The sequence below is a fragment of the Podarcis pityusensis genome, assembly GCF_964106645.2.
Source record: "Podarcis pityusensis genome assembly, chromosome: 6".
NCBI classification, from domain to species: domain Eukaryota; kingdom Metazoa; phylum Chordata; class Lepidosauria; order Squamata; family Lacertidae; genus Podarcis; species Podarcis pityusensis.
Window position 1 is genome coordinate 83,952,301 of NC_138030.1, and position 22,468 is coordinate 83,974,768.

Genomic DNA, 22,468 nt, shown 5'->3' on the forward strand with positions numbered 1-22,468 from the left:
TTAACCTTAGAGCTACTGAAAGCATTTTCTTAGTGAAATATTTTCTGGAGAAATACATATTTTTGCTACTGATCTCCTAATTATTACCAATTCTCTAACATCCCCCCTGAAATGAAGCTGATTCAGAATATAGCAAGCATAGTTCAGGGTATAATTTGAGTTAAAGCTCTCAAGGTAGGGGGGAAATGAAAATAAGATGTGGGGAATGGGAAGAAATTTGGTTTTGTTTGCCTTTTAATGAGAAGCAATCTAAGATGCACTTTTTGAACACAGATAGCCTCTAAAATTTGTACTTTTCTGATTTTTATATAATGTTTTTCAACCAAACAATCTGTACAAAAACACATTTATTATTGTTGTTGTTATTAAAAATTGTATACTGCCCTTTATCCAAAGATCACAGAGAAGTTCACAGCATAAAAAAATGAGAACACAAAATAGTGTGTATAAAAATGCATACATTCATGAAAAGGACAAACAAAAATGCATTAGGTTGGAGGAAATTGCTTTCAAAAATGTGTATATTGGTCAAACATGCATTCAAAAATGTATTTTTAAAGAGAAATTCACACTTCAATTTAGACAAGTATCTCTCTAAACTGTAGTTCATTCATATATCTCTGTAATAAGCCAGTTTGAATTAGGTCCACACTTGGAAATTATTTCTTCTATGTAATGATTAATAAATGAAGTTGAGCGCCACTTCTAGATGTAGTATTAAACATGACATATCTGCAAAATTAGGTTCTGGATATTCTCAATCAGTGTTCAAAACTCCCATTGTTCTAGGCGCATTTTGTGACATGGAATTTCACTAGCACAAGCAGTTTCTGAGCTCTGGGCACAGTACTGCGCCTAAGATTTCAGATTAAAACTGCAGAGTAGAAGGAAAGGCAGGTCCTTTTTTTGCCTCCCCACTTCCAGCTACTCTCTGAAGCCTGGAGAAGAGACCCTCTGAAGAATATTAGGGGGGTGGACAGGGGAAGGACTAGACCATGTGGAAAATGAACATAATATTTTAGCTGCAGTTCATTCTTTTTCAGCTTTGTATTCTTATTATTAAAAAATCATGCCTAGACATTCCATTGTTGTGCCCATAACCTCGGTTTAGGGTGCCATTTGGCTCCTAGCTTTCATATCTGTTTCTAACACTGTTCTCAATATGTATTTGTGTGTAGTTCTTTAGTACAGGAGTATAACAAGACTGCATATTTATTTCTCTGTCCAGATCATCACTTTACATAGTCATCCAGCTAAAAGATGTATTTTGGAGGGCCATCCAATCTGATGAAGTTCAAACAGGTCACTGTTTGTAGTAATATTGAATTACCTATTGGCAAGGGGATAATATTTATAATTCTGAACCCTCGCTTGCATTCTGCTTTTGATATGATCATCATAACAGTTGCTTTAAGTGGCTGAAAGTTCTTTGGTATATTGACAAGGCAGCACATATCACAGGTTCTCAAAAGACTTCTGCTGATATGCCCACACAGATATTTAGCACTTCAGCACTCCATGAACCTGTTTGTCTCCAGAACCCAGCTTGCTTTCCGTCAGCCAGTTCCGTCAAAAACTTCTAGCATGCATATCAGTTAGCTGTACTTTTCTTTTGTTGGCTGCAAATTCTGCCCAGTCTGTTCTGAAGCTGGGCAAGGCAAATCCTACAGAGATGGCTTTTTATTTCCTTAACAGCTGAAAACCCAAGCCTTGGGAGCCTGTTTCCATTTAGCGTTGTCCAGAGAGATGTGAGCAGCAAAATATTTCCTCATAATTCTTTTGTAATCCTGGCATGACCTTGCTTTGTGTTGGTTTGAAAATAAGAGGAATAGCTGTCGGTCTGCCTAAAAAAAGTAGGTTGAGATCTCAGTGTGCTTGAAACACGCTTGTGGATACTACAGAGACAGACACTTGGGGTGGATTTTTGCATTCTTGTTTCTTGATTTTTTGCATGGTGCCTTTTTTATATAGAAAAATTGTGTCCGTACTCACCAGGAAGTTGTTCTAGTAGGTGCCACACTTTTAACATTTGGGAAAGAAGGTGCCGGTACTGCGTACCTTTGAGTATCCCCAGGGGGGGAAAGCACTGGACTGTCAAGATAGCAGTGGGAGCTAGTGGGTTGCTCTCTAGAAGTTATGGACTACAGGTCCCATTAACCACTAACTGTTATACGAATCAGGTGGCCTGACAGTCATCGGAAGCGTAAACAAAAGGAACTGTAACAATCTAAGTGCACCAATCCATCTTTTGAAAGGACAGGAAGGCCTTTCTTGACAACCTTTCAGAACATAAAGAAGATTGTGGCAGAATGAATTGATTATTGCAAGTTAGTGCCGGGCCCTGATAAATTATGCTTGAGTGGTGTTATAATCCAGGGTTAGGGAGCTGGCCAGTGGACTGGATCCTGATCTCCCCCAACCCCTGTGGGTCATTTTAACAGGTGAGTGAGGGTTGTCCACCTATCAGTCCCTGCTTCCTGCATCATTGCCTGCCTGTTGGGTTTAGGGCAGGTGGGTGTGACTTGGAAGAAATGGCCTTCCCAGCCAAATTAGGACCCCTACGAGGCCTAATTAGCCCTACAGGCCTGAGGTTCCCCATTGCTGCTATGGTCCCTTAATTGGCAGGCATTCATTCTTTACCTTTGGACTCAGCTGCACTGGCAAAGAAAAAGCGCTTTATATGTGTCTTTTATGCATTCTAAAACTATGACACCAGATGGTGCTGTGGAGTTCTGTTTTTGCTAACCCGATTTCTCATACAAAGTTTGAGATGCATTTAACTGAAACACTACTTTGATGTGTCTAGATCCAGCTTTTGCTTCCCTAGGAAATAACTTTCTGGCATATATAGTGTAATAAGGCCTGTCTCTGAAGTCACTCGAGCCATCTGCCTATTAAGTGAATTGTTCCTCAGAATTGGGGCATTGTAAAACTATGTTAACCAAGATGCTTTTTTAAGTTAGTAAATGCTTTTTAACCTTCTTTTGATTGCAATACCTTGTTCTTTCTCCTGAGTCAGTTCTATGAGGGGTGCTGCTGTTGGTAAAAAAAAATGAAGGAGAAAATGTTTGTACAATCCCACTTCAAAATGATTCTCCACCTCACCTTCTTAGTTTCACATTTGTGGCATAATTGAATGGCCTTAACTTTGACTGTCTTGTTTTTTCTAAACCCTCTTCCGAAAAAGGCCTGGTCTTCAAAACCTGTTTGCTACTTCTGATTTCTCTGAAGGAAAGTATTGCAATTTGTTTCCTTAATAAATAGTGATTTAGAACCTCAAAACAGATGATCATATTGAAATCTGGAGATAAACAGGTCCATGGAGTGCTGAAGTGCTAAATATCTGTTTGGGCATATCAGGTTGTGCTTATAACTTGTAACTGCTGCCTCCTGTGCTTTTGCTGTATTTGCAACACTGAAGTGACGTCTTAGATGCAGACCTGGGTAGTGTGTATAGAGGTCCTGGGCTGCCCAAAACATGCCCCTGCCTTGCTGTTGTGGTCCAAAGAAAAGGAAAGCAATACATTTGACACCAGCTTGGCGGCAGGAGTTGTCTGAAGGAGGCATACAAGACACTATCCAACAGCCTTAGGGACTCCACTCCAGATTTGTGTAGGGTTTACTCCTGAACCTTTTGTTCTCCCAAAGATGTATTGCAAGGCATTTTTCCGTGGGGTTTACAACCGAAGCCTTTCTCATGTATGAGTGTAGCCGCAAGGCTGCGGTGGTTTAGGACCAGAGTTTTCCTTCTCTTAGTTGGGCTACTTTCCCAGGTTGCCCATCTGCCCTTCAAGCTTAACTTGTTCACAAAGTTTAATTGATAGTCAAAAACAACTGCAAATAAACTTTGTTTTTATGTCTTTACACATGTCTTGTCGTATTATATGCTGCTATTGTGTTCAGTTTTATTTTCAGCTTTTAAAAAGTTGTATGCCTTCTTTGTCTACCAGAGCTATGGTCTTTTTTCTTTTTTTTAATAAAGGTTCCATTATTTTTATGAACATTTATTTCCAAGAAATTTTAAACCAACTTTTCCTTTATGCCCTGGCTTGGCCTTTTCATAATGAATTTAATATGCAGTTTCACACATTTGTTTGAGAAAGGACCTTCTTATTGGCTACAGCAATGTTGTTCTAATTTTAATAAGCCTAATTTATCCTATAAAGAAACATACATTTTCCAACCCGATTAAGTGAGCAAACAATTGGGGTTAGATGTGGCAGATCGTAACAGAAAGCACATGTCCTGCCCTGAGAGCACAGCAAAGTCTCTTATCAGGATTGCTTGAAGTTATTCATGGTAGTAAAATGTTATGCTTCCTCCTGTTTTCCCAATTAAATGAGGAAACCTTTATTCCTATGGCAGTCCTACCACAGCTGGTTTCAATATCTTGTGTGTGAACATTGCCTAAGGTGTCCTTTTCTTTCTAGCAGTAACTAGCTGAATCATATTAAGAATGAAAGGGATTGGTCTTGGGAAAACAGTAATTATTCAGAGATTTATTCAGAAGGTGGGTTTTGTGCTATTTGCAGCATGCTTGTCTTGGAAAAACATGTTGCCTCCATAATCCATGTAGGTCTAGAGTTGTCTAGATAGAAGGCACTATGGAAGAAGAGATCCTAGGGCCCTAGGCTATGCTTGCACTGAAGTCTCAACAGTGCTAGATCACGTCATTCAAGGGTGGGTGGGATTACAAAGTGCAGATTTGCCTGTTTTTGAAGGGAAGGTCACCCATATTGCAGGATTTGGTTCTAGTGCTACTTGGATGGCCATTTCCAGAGAGTGATGCTTGGGGCCCCATGGAGCCTTCATTGTGGGGTTCCTCAGGGTTTAATTTTATTCCCTGTGCTGTTTAACATCTACATGAAACCACTGTGTGAGGTTATCTGGAGTGATGACACACAACTCTACTTCTTTACAGCTGCAGGTGAGGCAGGGATGAACTCGACCATGGTATTACCTCAGTAATGAGGACGAGAGCCAACAAACTGAAACTCAATCCAGATAAGACCTAGGCCAGGCATAGGCAAACTCGGCCCTCCAGATGTTTGTGAGACTACAGTTCCCATCATTCCTGACCGCTGGTCCTGCTAGCTAGGGATCATGGGAGTTGTAGTCCCAAAACATCTGGAGGGCCGAGTTTGCCTATGCCTGACCTAGGCACTGTTAGTGGAGTGATGGATGAGAGGTTGCCTGCTCTCGATGGGATTACAATTGCCCCCGAAGGAGCAGGTATGCAGCTTGTGGGTACTCTTGATCTCTTGGTGTCGCTTGAGGCTCAGGTGGCGTCAGTGTTGTGGATTGCCTTCCATCATCTTCTGGTGGTCCAGCTGCACCCCTTTTTGGACAGGGGTATCTTAATTTCTGTTTTCTTGGCTCTGGTAACAGCTAGGCTGGATTACTGCAACACATTATACATAGCGCTACCTCTGAAGACGGTTCAGAAACTCCAGCTGGTGCAGAATTCTGCTGGTTAATTCCACCATATCTTATGCTTTGTCATGCAGTCAGCGAGAGGGAAGTTCCTTGTCTCAGTTTCAGGGCTGGTGTAAAGTTGCCCCATTGACAGGGATGTGCTCATGGTCTGGAGGGGTATAGCATATGTGTGTGCCTCCCTGTGTTGTTTCCCAGCCTGTCCCACTTTTAGGTGTTTTCAATGGCATACTTTTGCCAGCAGAACTGCTACACTGATGAAGTTTTCCATTGACCTATCTGCCATGGTGGCAGCATATTTTGTGTTCCATCGGCATAGTAGGACTTCCACCATATTGCCTCTTGGCCAGTATGACTTTTTTTGCGGAATTCCTCTGTTAATCTAAAAATTATTACATGTGGGAAACAAAACAAAAAGTGGAAAAATAAACTCAATAGGGTACAGGCATTGTCTTGTTCTGTGCGGGAGCAGGCAAAGGTGATATGATGATATTGCAAAGGAAGGCATATATGTTGGGATTTCATGTACAGTGGTACCTCGGGTTACATACGCTTCAGGTTACATACGCTTCAGGTTACAGACTCCGCTAACGCAGAAATAGTACCTCGGGTTAAGAACTTTGCTTCAGGATGAGAACAGAATTCGTGCTCCGGCAGCGGGAGGCCCCATTAGCCAAGGTGGTGCTTCAGGTTAAGAACGGACCTCTGGAATGAATTAAGTACATAACTAGAGGTACCACTGTAGTGATGTGCACATATTCTTTAGCGCAGATGTGTCAGATTGGTTCTAATGAGTCACAAAATGTAGAGAGAGGATTAAACCTCAGTGTTGCATTGCTGCCCTAGCATGGTTAGGGATTGTGTACTAATGAGCAGAGTAGAGTAGTTTTGGTCCATAATTGCTGTGACATGGCTTGCTTAATGTTCAAAAGCTTAAAATAATTTTGAACTTTGGATTCATCATATGTGTAGTTGGAGCTTTTAATTTGTTGAAAACTTGTTGTGAAAACAGCCCAAGGGACACAATATTTTTCCACCCCAGCTGTTCCAGATGAACTGCAGCTGCAAATTTAACGGTATTATTTCTATAAACCACTGAGTATATTTTATAATGGCAATAATTTCCACAGAAAAACCAGTTATTGCTGCTAATGACTGGGTTGTTGAGCATTAACAGCCTTCAGCTGGGAATGACCAAGTGTTCTGGAATGGTAGTATAAATGCAAAGGACAATTGAATAACACTTTGGAATAATGATTTGATTAATCAATGATAAATTCCTGTGGGAATAAATTCAAAGTATTTCTGACCACCCAGTTTATTGGCCAGTGAGCTCATCATTATTTAACCTTATTACCATAATACATAATGTCCAGGCTGTTAGTTGCTAGAGCTGTCCTTAAGTGTTTTGGCCAACCCACTATTAGTCATTAAATGCTGTTGTTTTTAAACAGCTTGTCTTTCTGCAAGGCATCATATGACTATTTTTATCCTTGTCTTTTAAAAACCTTGCATAGAATTGGCATTTGTGTTTATATCTGAATTGTTGCCTTGCTACGACTTTCCCTATGAAACATCATGTAATCTTGTGCTTAAATTGGGTCAATCTGGTGTGCTGTGCTTCTCCCTTCCCTTTGCCTATCTGCCTTCCAACTTTATCCACTCATAGCGCAAATAATTGGCAGATGTACAATGCCATCAAAACTCCTTGTGATAGAATTGCTGTGACAGTTATTCGTACCCTCTGAACATTGTTAGTACAAAATGAGTGCTGACCACCCATAATGTCTTGGTCTACTTGACCAACTGCATAACAAGCCAGAGAGCTGCCAATCCCATAACCTTTTTCTTGATTTTCCCATGCTTTTAGCAACCAACTGCTTCTAGCATATTGCAGTGGTTGAGAAACTCACTTTCAAATTGAGATTGGCAAAGGGGGGGGAAATCAACATTGTCTGTTATATGGAACATGCCCATGATTTATATTAGAGGACACAGACCTGCAACAGGAATGGCAGGGTGTATGTATTCCTCAAGTTCTGGGACAAGGTTAGAGTGGGAAAAGATGTAGGCTGTACAACTGAAATAGCCTCCTTTTCACACTAGGTTTGCAGGAGGTGTTGATGCTGTAGTACTTATTGCACATAGCAATATAGCTTAGTATATCATCCCCCTGCTTTATTTTTTTATTTTTTTACTGGTGGTGGGGCAAGATAAGGATTTGCCACATGATTTTGTGGAAGGAGTGAGTGTGCATTTCTAAGCACTTTGAACTTAGATTGGACTTGCAATAGGATCTTTACAGATTCCCTTGCCAGTTCCCTCTTGCTCTTCACCACGGAACCATTACAGAACTAAGGAAATTTTCTTTAAATGGTATGCATAAAAGGGATATGCATATTGGTAAAAGGAGTGTGCATATTGTTAATTGCCCCTATAATAGAGCAATGCTCTCTTATCTTCAGAACACAGTGGGCATGATTAATCTAAAATTAAGTACTTTTCAATTCCATTGATTTCCATAGGAAAAATCCAGAACATATTGCAGCTAGACTGTGCTAAATCTATTTTTGATTAGATCTTTGATATGGAGCGAGCTGCCTACCTCTACTCTAAAAGCCTTCATCCCCCAGTTCTTTGTTGAATCTACAGAATCAACTATGAGAATTCCCATGGTAAATGGCAGCTCTGTAACACTAAGCTTATCCTTAGCTTACTGAGTTGAAAGGGTTGGGATGGGCAGGAAATGGCAAAGACAGGGGAACAGTGGGAGTGAAGAGACCTGGTCGCCTGACATCCTGAAGTATTAGAACCTAATACTAAGAGAGGAATACTTGGGGGCATGAAGAATAAATCAGGAGACACAACAATTGGCTCAGTGTCTATCAAGGTGTATCCAAAATGGTTCTTGCTTTGATTGTGCCTGGTGTTGCATTTACTTCAAAATGTTTTCTTTGTTCCTTTTTTATTTTTAAAGGGCAGTAACAGTAGAATAGTACAAATGCTTGTCTCTGAAATGGCAAACTTTGAAAAGTCTTTAAAAACCTGGTTAAATGTGCATTAATGCCAATTCAAACATCATGAATTAATCTAGGTTATCCTTTTTGTCCATTTCTTTTTCCGTAGCCAATGAAAATTATAAGCAAGTGGCCATGTGTATTCTCTACCATATAAGCATGGATGATCGCTTTAAATCGATGTTTGCATACACAGACTGCATTCCTCAGGTAGGTGTGTCTTCTTTTCAAATGGCCATTTCACCCATACTGGATTATTCCTCAGTTTCTTTGTAGCAGAATTCATAAGGACATTACAGTAAAAGTGACAATATTTTCCCCCTTTCTAATGCTCTTCAATGGCTTTTTTGGGGGGTAACCACCCATTTTTCTTCTAGGCGATAGGATTTGCCCATTGATTTGGCAGGCAAATGCTTCGCCTCTGTTTTGTTGCAGTGCTGCTCCTGATCATTTTTAGAAATTGTAACTCCAAAAAGCTGCTGCTGCTTCAGAAAAATCTCAGTGAGCAGGAAGGTTTTGAAATCTATCTTTCTTGTATGGTCTTGGGATTTTCTGTTGTTTTCAGGCAATTTATGTAGTTTTGGATCTCTATACTTTTGAGCTTTCACTTATCAATGGTAACAGGTTACTCTCCTTGGTTCAGTCCATTCATTAGTAACTTTACTGAAAAATGAATATTTATGGTATTTCAAACTGGGTTCACCTAAGTTAGACTTCTTTTATCTCCTTCATAAGTTTATTTTGATATGTTGGCTCTCCCAAAGTCCACATCCTTTCCCATGTAAATTGGACCTAATGCTTTGGGTCCTGCTTTCTGGAGCGCCTTTTGTCTATGTTGAAATTGATATTAAACACCCCATAACCTACTTAGACTATAGTTATATCTAGGTCGGTTCTTGCTGCACTCGCCAGTGGTTTGACATGACAAATGATAAAGCTGGTAGCGAACAGCCTTGATGAGTTCCTGAAGAGCTTCAGTAGTCTGATTTTGTACTGTTTGTCACTACAGAGATACTGCTTACCTTTAGTATTTATATTCCGAACTGGTTACGTTCAATTTTTAAAAGTTAAGTCTGCATAATCAGCATTTTTCTAGGGCAATAAAGAGTTGTGATTACTGTTCTATTTGTTTGTAATCCTGCTAGTCTTTTGGCATCCAAATACATATGCAGCTGTGAGAACTTACGTCTTAAAAGAATAAATTTGAATTCTCAGGCTTGTAACTGGAGGTTATACGAAAGTGCTACATGGACTGCAAATCAACTCACTTTTGTGAGTTAGACGCTTCTGTGGGTTTTCGGTTTGCAACCTGTAGGTTCATTGGGTTGCTATCTTTTTAAAAACCATTTTTAGTGGCTGAAAGGAATGCAATATCACTGGAAGGCTCTCATGCCTTGCCCGAGTTAATGGGTGCTATTGTAGTAAGAGTTAAAAGTGAGCATTAACAGTCCATTCTTGTTTAGACCCCAGCAGTGCATGCTTTATTTAAATAGGTGCAAATGCCATCCAGATGTTTATGAAAGCATTTATAGGTAATAGCCTGGCCAATCAAAGGGCATGGTTGTACTGTGATGTCATCGTGATATTCAATATTCTTCCACAGAGCAGTATGCAAACTCCTCTGCAGCTTACTTATCCACATGTTTTTCCATCACAGTTGTCAGTTGGGCCTCTCTTTGATCTGCAAGCTTCTTTTTAGCTTAATGCTGGTAAACGTTCTCTCTTGACAGCCCCCTTTGCTTTTGTCCACCATTATCTGCTGAAGTTCAGAAACCAGAGCATTACTTCAAACATTAAGAGTGAGGGAGTAGCCAGTCAAGAGAGATTCTTGAGGCATGCAGTTCTGGCATAATCATTCAAAGATGTTTGAGCCGGGGAGAGGGAGAGGGCTGGACTGAGGTGTATGAACGGAAAGCTGTGGGGGTTGGCCTCTGGTCACTGGTAAATAAGTGAAGTCAGGTGCCAGAGAGTCTAGACACAGTGATTTTAGTCCTGGGCTGTGGTATCTGATACTCAATATGGGACTTGTCTGATTGAAAACTACTGCCTCTTCATTGCACACGCTGCAGCCCTTTTACTGCTTTCCTGCTAAATGAAGAAAAGATGACAATGGACATAGTAAAAGCAGAACAAATTTAATTTTAATATTTCCTATTTGGCAGCAATTACACTCTCCTTTGAAGTGGCATGAGTAGCAATCAAATTAAATGAAGACATAATGGGAAACATGGAGCTCGTACCAAAGGATTATTCTAAAAACTTGAACTAGTTTAGATAAAATTACAGGACTTCCCTCTCTTTCTACAGGAATGCAGTTCAGCGCTGGCAGCACACTTTAACTTCAATTCATTTTTCATTTAATTAAGAGAGGACAATTTTATCTTCTAAATACAATACATAATTTACAGACAGACTACAGGTGAAATCATTTAATTCAGTGGGTCTGCACTGCGTATTACTTAGTTGGAGGATCCCCTTTTGCATTTTTAGATTAAGTCCTTTGCAGATTCAAGTAGGTCAAAATAAGTTAAAACAATTCTTTAAAAAGATAGTTAAAAAGACTTTTTTTAGAAACCTAAAACCTCCCTTAAAAGAATCAAGTCTTCAAAAAAGTTATATGATCTAAGAAAGTCTTTAAAAGAATCCTTCCAGGAGAATTTAAAAATTATAAAGTAGTACCTTAGAGACCAACTGAGTAGTTTTAGGTATAAGCTTTCGTGTGCATGCACACTTCTTCAGATACATCCTTTGCAGATGTTTAATTCCTGCTCTGTAGCATTCCCCATTCTTGATATGAAAACCAAGCATCAGGACAGGTAAAAGGAAGTCCTCCTTCACACAGTACGTTGTTAAACTGTGAAATTTGCTGCTACAGAAAGGTTTTTCTGACTTCTTAAACTCTCTTCTGTTGCAGTTCTTTATAACATTATCTTTCTCTTCATTGCTGCAGTACGAGGTCACATTTGTTAAACTGCTCTGGCAATTGTGTAGCTGAAAAGCAGTCTATAAATGCTTAAAATAAAATAAAATAAAAATCATAAGGTGTTGTACTCTAAGAGACTTCTAGGCATACTGAAGGAGTATTCCAGGCATGTGGAATAGTAAGGAAGAAAAGACTTGAGGGCAGGTCTGCACCATACATTCAAAGCATGTGACACCCACCCCCAGCCAAATCTTGGGAACTATATGTTAAATTGTGGGTGAACATATCAGACAACACTGCGATTCTTCAGAGGCCAGAACAGAACAGAACTGCAGGGCTCAGTCAGCCTGCTTATATAGAGCTCCAGTACAACGTTACTGTAGCAACTTTCTAAAACTAGCCAATCACTGAACGTCACTTTCGATCCTTCATTTGCATAACTATCTACAGTATCCCCCTGCTGGCCCAGGGTGAGAACTTCAGTACATAACACTATAGTTTCCCCGCCCAGAACTGCAATTCCCATCCCATAAAAACTACATTGTTGGGTGGGGGGAGCTATGTGTGCATTTCAGTGTGCATTGAATGTGCCTTAATATATGGTTTGGATCTGTTCCCATGGGTGTTCCAAAGTCCTACCAGCAGTTGAGGATGGCAGACCTGCAGGGGCAAAAGGGGGGGGGACAGGGCTACTGAGGATGCCAGAGGTAAAAACAAAAGATATGTGTTGAATCTGATATAAAAAAATAGGGGTGGTTGGCCTTTGCTGCCCAGCTGAGTCCCCTAAGTCCATGTTCCGTCAGAGATGAATGGATGGAGGCAGGATGCAGTGAAAGCAAGGCTGATCTTTGTTTTTCTGTTGCAACAGAGTTCCCTCCCCTCCTTGCAAGGAGGCAAGAGAGACCCAGAACCAATAAAAAACATCTCTTTTAAGGGTTTTTCATCCCCTCTACGAACCGTCAGAAATTACATCACACATAAGGTGGGGTTACTGTGTCTCAGGCAGGCCAAGGTGTGATATTCCTGAGGATTTAGCAAGTTTTACATAGTTCCAGATTCTTAAGGAAATCAGCCTTGAGTGCTCACTGGAAGGACAGATCCTGAAGCTGAGGCTCCAATACTTTGGCCACCTCATGAGAAGAGAAGACTCCCTGGAAAAGACCATGATGTTGGGAAAGATGGAGGGCACAAGGAGAAGGGGATGGCAGAGGACGAGGTGGTGGGACAGTGTTCTCGAAGCTACCAGCATGAGTTTGACCAAGCTGCCTGCCTGGCGTGCTCTGGTCCATGGGGTCACAAAGAGTCGGACTCGACTAAACAAAAACAAAACAACATAGTTCCAGACACAGTTTATACAAAACATTAGCATTTGATAAGACAATTGGGATGCCAGTCAGACATCCCTCAGTGCAGAGCATCTGGGCAAATAGTGATCAATAACAGGAAGGTTCATTGATATAGGAGAGGAATCCCTTCAGGAACTCCCCCTGACTGCTATCTGCCTGCATTTTCTCAGGCAAGGGGGATTAAAGAGGCAGAGGAAATATTGAGAGTCTTTAGAAGAACCAAGATGGCTTTTGGGTTGCTCTTCTGTACTATTTTAGACATGTGGGTTATAAAGTATATGTTTGTGTGTTTTACCTTGTGTAATTATCAATGTTTATTCTATATATGTTTATTCTATATTTGAGACCTTAGAATTCCTATAACAGATAGGAGACTGGATTGAAGCTAGTGTAGAAATCTTAAGGAGTGTCACACAATGTGAACTATTGAGAGATGTGAATGTTTCTTGTGGTAAAATTCTGGCTCAATCAAGGTAAGAGGGCGGAGATGTGACAATGAAAGGCTAGGGTAGAGAAAGTTGCAGTAGAATGTGAACATGAACCAAAGGTTTCACCAAGGAAATGGAGAGGTAGGTTGGTATAGTATTGGACCAGGACCTGGAAGATCAGGGTTCAAACCCTCCTCAGCCATGAAGCTCATTGGTTGACCTTGGGCCAGTCAGCTTAACTATCTCACAGAGTTGTTATAAGCATACAATGGAGTAATGTACAAGTTTGTACATTGCCTGAGCTCCTTGGAGGGCAGGTGGGAGATAAATGTAGGAATAAATAAATAATTGTTGTCACTTTGTACAGAAAGAAACAACAGTATATGGCAGCAGACGGAAGGTCAGTTAAGGTCAGAGTGTTTTATCTTTAAGGCATTTTGATAAAGATAAAATCAGTCCTTTGGCTGGGAAGATTAAAAACCCTCCTTTTATGTATCTTTGCAAAAGCCCTTAATTATCCATATTAATCAATGAGTCGCAGCCTCAATGATCTCATTAGGAGCGCATTATGGATGACAATTTATCTTGTAAAATATATGTGTTAGTTAAACCAGGTTTAACCTCATCGCCGAGAGGCCATAATATAATTACGGAGCCAGAACCCACTTTAGCAATCTAACTGATGACATTTTACAGAACTGTGCCGTTTCCATTTCTTCCTGGAGGGAAAAATACTCTAGCCCTCATACTGGAAGACGAAAGGGCAAATACATTTTTGATCCCTTAGGATTGGGAAGCAGAAAGGATCTGAGCACTGGAACTCCTAAAGGAAATATTTACGTAAACTGGAATTGTAACGCTGCTAAAATGCCGCTTGTGCTGATTGGGCACAGAGTGTGTCCATGTTACAAAGGTCTGATAGCAGCATGGGGCAGGGGGGAAATCGGTTGGGAATTATTTCACTGCATTCTAGTGCAGTGCTGAATTGTTGGAGGACGAGAAGGTGGGGAAATGCAGGTCCCAGATAGGGGTGGTGGAGATGGGTACCCTTTTAACAGTGTGTAATCGCCACTGTACACCTAAATCCTAAGAGATAAGGAATGAGGCCAAATTGTATGTCTTAGTTGAGGATGTTTATGTGAACCTACTTTGCAGTATTTATATGGGGTGTCCAAATCTTGCAAGATTTCCTGGGTCAAATCAGAAGCAGATAAAAAGTCTTAAAATCACATATTCATTGTCTTTGTTGTTGTTGTTGTTGTTGTTTAGTTGTGTCCGACTCTTCATGACCCCATGGACCAGAGCACACCAGGCACTCCTGTCTTCCACTGCCTCCCGCAGTTTGGTCAGACTCATGTTTGTAGCTTCGAGAACACTGCCCAACCATCTCGTCCTCTGTCGCCCCTTCTCCTTGTGCCCTCAATCTTTCCCAACATCAGGGTCTTTTCCAGGGAGTCTTCTCTTCTCATGAGGTAGCCAAAGTATTGGAGCCTCAGCTTCAGGATCTGTCCTTCCAGTGAGCACTCAGGGCTGATTTCCTTCAGAATGGATGCGTTTGATCTTCTTGCAGTCCATGGGACTCTCAAGAGTCTCCTCCAGCACTATAATTCAAAAGCATCAATTCTTCGGCGATCAGCCTTCTTTATGGTCCAGCTGTCACTTCCATACATCACTACTGGGAAAACCATGGCTTTAACTATACGGACCATTGTTGGCAAGGTGATGTCTCTGCTTTTTAAGATGCTGTCTAGGTTTGCCATCGCCTTTCTCACAAGGAGCAGGCGTCTTTTAATTTCGTGCTGCTGTCACCATCTGCAGTGATCATGGAGCCCAAGAAAGTAAAATCTCTCACTGCCTCCATTTCTTCCCCTTCTATTTGCCAGGAGGTGATGGGCCCAGTGGCCATGATCTTCGTTTTTTTGATGTTGAGCTTCAGACCATATTTTGCGCTCTCCTCTTTCACCCTCATTAAAAGGTTCTTTAATTCATTGTCTAGAAACAATAATTCATGGTTCTGTTTGAGACCATTTCTCTCTTGCAAGTGACAGCTGCCTCAAATAGAGAAATGCAACATTTTAGCATAACTGTGATTGGGCAGCGGTTTTTCTTCTTGCAAACCAAGTATGGCAACGAACAGATACTCATGTTCTTTCTGACCCCAGCCTTTTTGCAAATGAAACATGTGGTGTTAATTTTGTTAAGGGTGAAATGCTTTAAAAACTGCCTTGCAAAGAAGGTCTATCATTGTGATTCCCAGATCGCAGGTCGAGGGAACTGTGGCTGGGAGAGCATGACTTGTTCCTCTGTAGTCGATTTAGAAAAGCTAAATGCAAACATAAAATTCTGCATATTGAAACACAATAAAACAATTCCATTCTGATGAACATATCCGTAAAATATCTTTCTAATGATGAAATACTACACATTTACTAGGGAGTAAGCCTCATTGAATATAGTGGGACTTCTGAGTAAACATGCATAGGTTTATGCTGTATAAGGCATTTATGAGTAATTCACACATATATAAGTTCACACGACCATGTCTCGCAATGAATACATAAGGAGCCTGTTATAGAAAAATAGCAGGGCTGGCTTTTGCTGTCCAATCCTCCATGGAAGTAAGTCCCCTAAGTCCATGATTGGTCAGAGAAGAATGGATAGAGGCAGGATCCAGTGAAAGCAAGGCAGATCTTTATTTTTTTGTTGCAACAGAGTCTCCCCACTGTTGGACTTTCTTCGCCAACCGAGTTTACGCAGCGACTGGGGCGATGGAATAAAAACTTGCCCGCAATATCTTTGCTTACTTTATTTTTAAATAATATTCAAACAGCTGCAACTCTCTACACCAGCCAGTACCGTACAAAGCATTTGGTCAACTTAAATACAGTTTTCAAAATATTCAATTACCCTATCACATCGCTGCATCACATAACTCCACCTCTAATTAGTTACATTGTTAAGATACAGGTGTGCTGAAACGTCGATTGTTCGCAGGTGTGCTGCCACGCAAATCATTATTACAAACAAACACATACCACTGAGTAGCACCGTTGACCACATCAATACTGTATTAAGAAAACTCAACACACACACACACCCCTTCTCAAGGAGGTAAGAGAAACGAAGAATGAACTGTGCAGGAACCTTTAAGGACGTTTGACATTGCCCAACCCCGTAGCCAAAGACCACCCTAAAAACACCATACATACACCACACATCTCTGCATCCTGTACTGGTTGTGTTTGATCATTTATATTGGCCTGTTACACTGTCTATCTTCCATATACTTTTTTGCTCTAGGACTAACTTACTGCCTTTCTTTCCCTGCCTAAAAGTTGTCCAAGAACACCATCCACAAAGAGCTGCTGCACAACTTCCACTCACATTTTTATTGGTGACCTAAGTTGTTTCACCAAGGTCTGCCACCATATTTGAGCAATGCATGGGGCAGATAAGTTGAGATGATGTGGCTGTCTTCTTCTTTGGCGATCACTCGTAGCCGAGTAAGGTTGTCTTCCATGAACATGGTCTTAACAGTGACTGTGGAGGCCAATTCCTGATCCACATGTCCTTCCACAGTGGGGACATAGGTTTCCAGGCGGGAGTTGATCACGGTGAGAGTTTGTCAAGTGTGCCTTCCTCTTAGCACGTTTCTCCCTTTCGTCCTGAGTTCGAGCATCTTCCAAGTCCATGGCACCTTTGGTAAAGGCTGTTCTCCAGTTGGAGCACTCACAGGCCAGTGTTTCCCAGTTGTCAGTGTTTATACTACTTTTTTTTTTAGATTTGCCTTGAGAGTCTTTAAACTGTTTTTGTTGACCACCAACATTACGCTTTCCATTTTTAAGTCCGAACCACATGACCATCTAACAAAGTTGATGTTGAAGAATCATTGCTTTGACACTGGTGATCTTTGCTTCTTCCAGTACGCTGGCATTAGTTCGCCTGTCATGTGGGTTTCATGTAAGAGATGGGTTCATTTTTATTGCTACTAATGCAGTTGCTTGACATTTATGTGTTGATAGTTAATGAAGATGTTGTTTGAGTGCCCTGATGAACGTGTCGACCTCGAGCTCATTTCCTTTTGCATTAACCTGGCAGCTAACAAGAGAAATGTACAACTCATTTGTGAAGGTGAGTATTCCACTATGGCTGAGGAACTGCTTAACTATGAATAATGTCATGAATCAGGATTGGCTCAACCCTGACTTGATTTAGAAAATGAACCAGTTCCAATACAGATCTTTAAAGGACCTTACTTCCCTTAGTTGAAGGAGCAGCCAGCTTATGTCTACCTTCTTGTTCCATGTTTCAGATATGCAACAGAACCTGCTCTCATACCCCATGACTCCTAAGTTTATTCAACAGCTTTAGTTAGTAGATTCTGTCAAAAGCATTTTAGAAGTCCGGGTATACAATGTCTACCAGATTAGCCCTGTCTGCATACTTTTTGACACTTGAAAATCTCAAAAGACTGGCCAAATAAGACTTTGCTATGCAAAATCCATGATAAGTCTTCCTTAGAAAGATGTAGTATTCAGTATATATAAATATGTAGTTTATAAGATTATAAAAAAATTATAATATATGTTGTGTATAAGATGATTGTTGTTGTCATCTGTCCTGCAACCCTAGGAAGAAGGATGAGATATAAATCTCAATAACGAATGAATGAAGGGAAGTTTTCTACCAAATTACTAAGCCAGTCTTTTTTCGTTCTTTTTTAAAAGAGTCCCCCACCCCCACCCCCAATTAGGAAAATAAACAATAAAACATGCTATCACTGATAGCAGCTTACAGGAGAGCAATCTAATCAAGACTACTACCTTTGATATAAATAGACAGCTCAGTAGGTCTACTCTGTGTAGGACTAGCATTGCATACCACCCTTTGTTGACTACTTATAGCAAGCCCCTACCATGATGTGATGTTGTTTGTTGTTTGTGCTACATAACCAGAGTAGGCATCATGTACAATGTAAATAGATTGGATGGTCTCTTTGTTAATGTTGTATACAAAATGTTATAATCAATTGGTTCATACATTTCTCCCTCCCCTTTCATTTGGGTTGTTTCTTTTCAGGAAATGGACTGAAGATGCTGATGAAGAGAGCACTGAAATTCAAGGACCCATTATTGATGAAGATGATTAGGAACATATCTCAGCATGATGGGCCAACCAAAACTTTGTTTATTGTAAGCATGCCTTATAAGTAATTTCTACCCTTCATAAGGTGGGGGACTTGTTTTATTTTAATGAAATTGAATAATGGATAAAATAACTTCACGTTGAACACTGCACTTGATCATTTGCAGCTTTGCCAATGCTTTCACTTCACATGACTTAATTATGTTGGAATACTATAGTAAACAGTGTAAACTCTGACTTCTCTAGTTCATATTACTGCATGCCAGGTTTTTTTTAAAAAGATAATTTCTTCTGTCCTTCCTGTTGCTGTGCAGTAGCTGATTACTGAGCGTTCAGACCTCAGCATCCCTGCCATCATCTGTCTTATAAGAATATCCGACTTGCCTTTATAAAGCTGTTACCATGTGTATGGAGTGCTTTGAATACTGAGAATGTATTTGCAAGTATTTTTGAAAGTGTAGTTGGCATTCATATAGCACTTCTTTCTAAATTTAGATTTTAATATATAAAAAAGTATTTGTTGGACTGGATAATGAGTCTGGAACTGAAAAAGTATTCATTAGCTTGACATAGGAAGAACAGTTAAGGGTTTCTGTTGCCAAAGTACACTCTTGATGTCGGATCCACAATATTGCGTGTGTGTTGTCTTTCTAATATAATCAGCAGTTTAGTAACCACCTAGGCACACCTGCTCATTCCAGTTCACCAGCATTGTAACAGACAATGCCTTTTCCTTTATGCATGCAGTGTATTTGTTAAATGCTTGCTTTATTTGTTTGTTTAGGATTATGTTGGTGACCTAGCTGCCCAGGTATCAAATGATGAAGATGAGGAATTTGTGATCGAATGCTTGGGAACACTGGCCAATTTGACATTGCCTGATTTGGATTGGGAACTTGTCTTGAAAGAGTACAAAATGGTACCATACCTCAAAGATAAACTAAAGCCAGGTATGTATTATGAAAGCCTAGTAATTCAAGATACTTTCTTTTGCTGTGCGGCATGGTTGTAGGTTCATTAATTTGCACAGGTTTTACTTTGAATTTTGGGAAGTTGAAGAGCATAAAGTAACACTTCAGCAAACTTTCATAGTTGGGCTAAAATCCCAAATGACAATCCAGTCATGGTCTGATTCTCAGTCAGACTAAAACATCAGATATCCTAGTCAGGTTTTTGAAACTATATAGGGGGCTTTTCCCCGTATCCAGAAAACAAGTTTTCTAGAGGTATAAACCAATAATCATATGTTTTCATTTACTACCCAGATATGCTTTCACATCTGTACAAGCTTTAAAATGTAGTTTTCCTATAAATAGCCAGCGGCTTCCATGCTCAAAGTCTTTCTGACCAGAAATCCAAAGAAGAGTCTGATGGGGTGTGTTTTATGACACGTGTGTGCTGATTTTCTTTGCTGGTGGCAGCTGTTTGCACATTATGGACCGCCATTCCAGACGGTCTCCTGACATTTAGGGGTAACCTTTTAGAGGTTACAGGGGCTAAAATAGAAAAGGTAAAGGGACCCCTGACCATGAGGTCCAGTTGTGACCGACTCTGGGGTTGCGGAGCTCATCTCGCTTTATTGGCCGAGGGAGCCGGCGTACAGCTTCTGGGTCATGTGGCCAGCATAACTAAGCCGCTTCTGGCGAACCAGAGCAGCGCACGGAAATGCTGTTTACCTTCCCACCGGAGCAGTCCCTATTTATCTACTTGCACTTTGACGTGCTTTTGAACTGCTAGGTTGGCAGGAGCAGGGACCGAGCAATGGGAGCTCACCCTGTCGCCAGGATTCGAACCGCCGACCTTCTGATCAGTAAGTCCTAGGCTTTGTGGTTTAACCCACAGCACCACCCGCGTCCCAAAATAGAAAAAATAGAAAGGGTACAGCTCTTTAAATCCTGATTTCTCTGTTTGGCAAAATAAACCAAGAAAGCTGACTTTACTTTGCCAAATGATTAACAAATACAGGAAGAGACAGTGTTATAACACCTGTGGATTATCTAGGCTTCCTTCCCTTTCTCCAGTAATAATGATTGTGACACATGACAGTAATGCACTTGATCATGCATGTGCCCTCTCAAGCTCTGTCCCTCTTGGCTAATCAAATCTAGCTGGCAAGGTTTAACCAGCTGGGTCCAGGAGGTGGTAATTATGTCTTTACCTAAGGCAGTGATGGCCAAACTTGGCCCTCCAGCTGTTTTGGGACTACAGTTCCCATCATCCCTCATCACTGGTCCTGCTAGCTAGGGATGATGGGAGTTGTAGTCCCAAAACAGCTGGAGGGCCAAGTTTGATAATCACTGGCCTAAGGGGATTGTCCCCACTGCCATTAAAGAGGAAGTATTACAGCCACTCCTAAAGAAGCCCACCCTGAACCCAATGCTTTGTGACGGCTTTCGACCAACCACAAATACCCTGTTTGGGGGGAAGGCGATCTAGGCGGCATTGGTGGTACAACTGCAGACATTCTTGGAATATACCAGTTATCTAGACCTATTCCAGTCTGGTTCAGCGCTGACTTTGGGATGGAATCAGTCAACGTCGCCCTGATTAATGACCTTTATAGAGAGAGCAAGACAAGTAAAGCATGACCTTCTCCTCAGTCTCTCTGCAGCTTTTGATATCTTTGATGATGGCATTCTCCTGGACCCAACTGGGTACTGGGGGCATGTTTTACAGAGGTTCCACTCCTACTTCCAGGGTCAGCATAGTATTGAGGAAGTGCTCTTCTGCTCTGTGGCAGTTAGGCTATGGCGTTCTGCAGAGCACAGTTTTGTCCCCAGTGCTATTTAACATATATATGAGGTCATTGAGAGAGGTCATTGGGGCATTTGGAACAAACTGTTGTCAGCACTCAGCTCTATTTCTCCATAATATCTGGATCATGTGTAGTGGTGCAGGAACTGGACTGGAGCCTGGATGCAGTGCTGGGCTGAATGAGGACCAATAAACTGAGTTTGACTTCTGGTAAGATGAGTGCAGGGCTGGTGAAAATGCTCTGAAGGACCCAGTGCTTTTTTCGGGGGGGGGGGGCACAGGGTTACGCATACCCCTAAACATTTTGTGAATCTTTGTACTTTTGTCCATTTACTGTATTTATTTTCCCCGATTTGAACTATAAAATGGTGATTTTCTTTAGTCAGAATGAGAGTACCCCTGAACATTTGTTTAGAAAAAAAAAGCACTGGATCTAACAATCCCTTACCAGATATTGAAACTCCCAAAGCAATGGTTGTCTCAAAGAACCTGTGACATAGGTGCTGTCCTAAAGTCTTCCTGGCTATTAGCCCACTGCATCGGTTTAAAAAAAAAAAAAAGAGAGAGAGAGTTTAGAATGGGGCAGAGGAGTAATGATCAGCAACCCTGTTGTACTTTGTTGGGGCTGAAGGCTAAACAAGGATGTTGCATCAGTATGGCAGACACCTCAGATGCTTGCATGCTGCTAAAAAAAAGAAGTTTTGCTGGCCATATTGAAAGATTCTCTCTGGGTGTGGCTTTCTTCCAGCATGAAGCTTAGTGTGTGTCTGTGGGATTCAACAATACCCTCTCTCTTTGTTAAATTTATCAGGTTCTGCAGAAGATGACCTTGTTTTGGAAGTGGTGATAATGATTGGCACAGTGTCCATGGATGATTCTTGCGCAGCGCTGCTAGCTAAATCTGGGATTATTCCAGCACTCATTGAACTACTAAATGGTATGTTATTAAGAATCTCCTATGGATGTTGAGTGTGGGTGTGTGTGTGTTTGCGCACAGTTCCCAGTTCCACAAGTCTGTAAGCACTTGAGTATTAAACCTATGTTGTGAAAGCTTATTTAATGTTAGATTGTTTATTGCCCTCTGATGCTCATCCAAGACAAATACTTTCAGTGGATATACCACTTCAAAAAAAAAATTGTACAAAAATTACTGTGGAATTTTTTTCGACTGGAGCAATTTACTTCATCTTAGCAACTCCTCTGAGTAGACCTCTCATTAAAAATAAGAATATTCAAGAGGCTGGGACTTGAAATGCTAACTCTTCTCTGCCCCTTCTTCAAGAAGGCCGGCTATTATTAATGTTTGGCTCCATCTTCTTTTGACCTTGGACGAGCTATAAATGGGGCTTGTACCTTCCCTCTACCGTCCCCCATCTCTTTATTCTTCCCAACCCTTGCCTTTCCCCAAGCTAAAGAAGTTTT

General features: G+C 40.9%; 1 protein-coding gene across 2 annotated transcripts in view; it reads left to right on the forward strand.

The window, feature by feature from the left end:
* KIFAP3 (kinesin associated protein 3) overlaps positions 1–22,468 on the forward strand; it is an 81,027-nt gene that overhangs the window by 27,161 nt on the left and 31,398 nt on the right. For both annotated transcript variants that reach the window (XM_081012128.1, XM_081012127.1), the window contains exons 11-15: positions 8,560–8,660; positions 17,170–17,278; positions 18,227–18,339; positions 19,077–19,242; positions 21,858–21,983. In XM_081012128.1, coding sequence (XP_080868254.1) covers positions 8,560–8,660; positions 17,170–17,278; positions 18,227–18,339; positions 19,077–19,242; positions 21,858–21,983 — 615 coding nt within the window. The remainder of the gene's footprint in view (positions 1–8,559; positions 8,661–17,169; positions 17,279–18,226; positions 18,340–19,076; positions 19,243–21,857; positions 21,984–22,468) is intronic.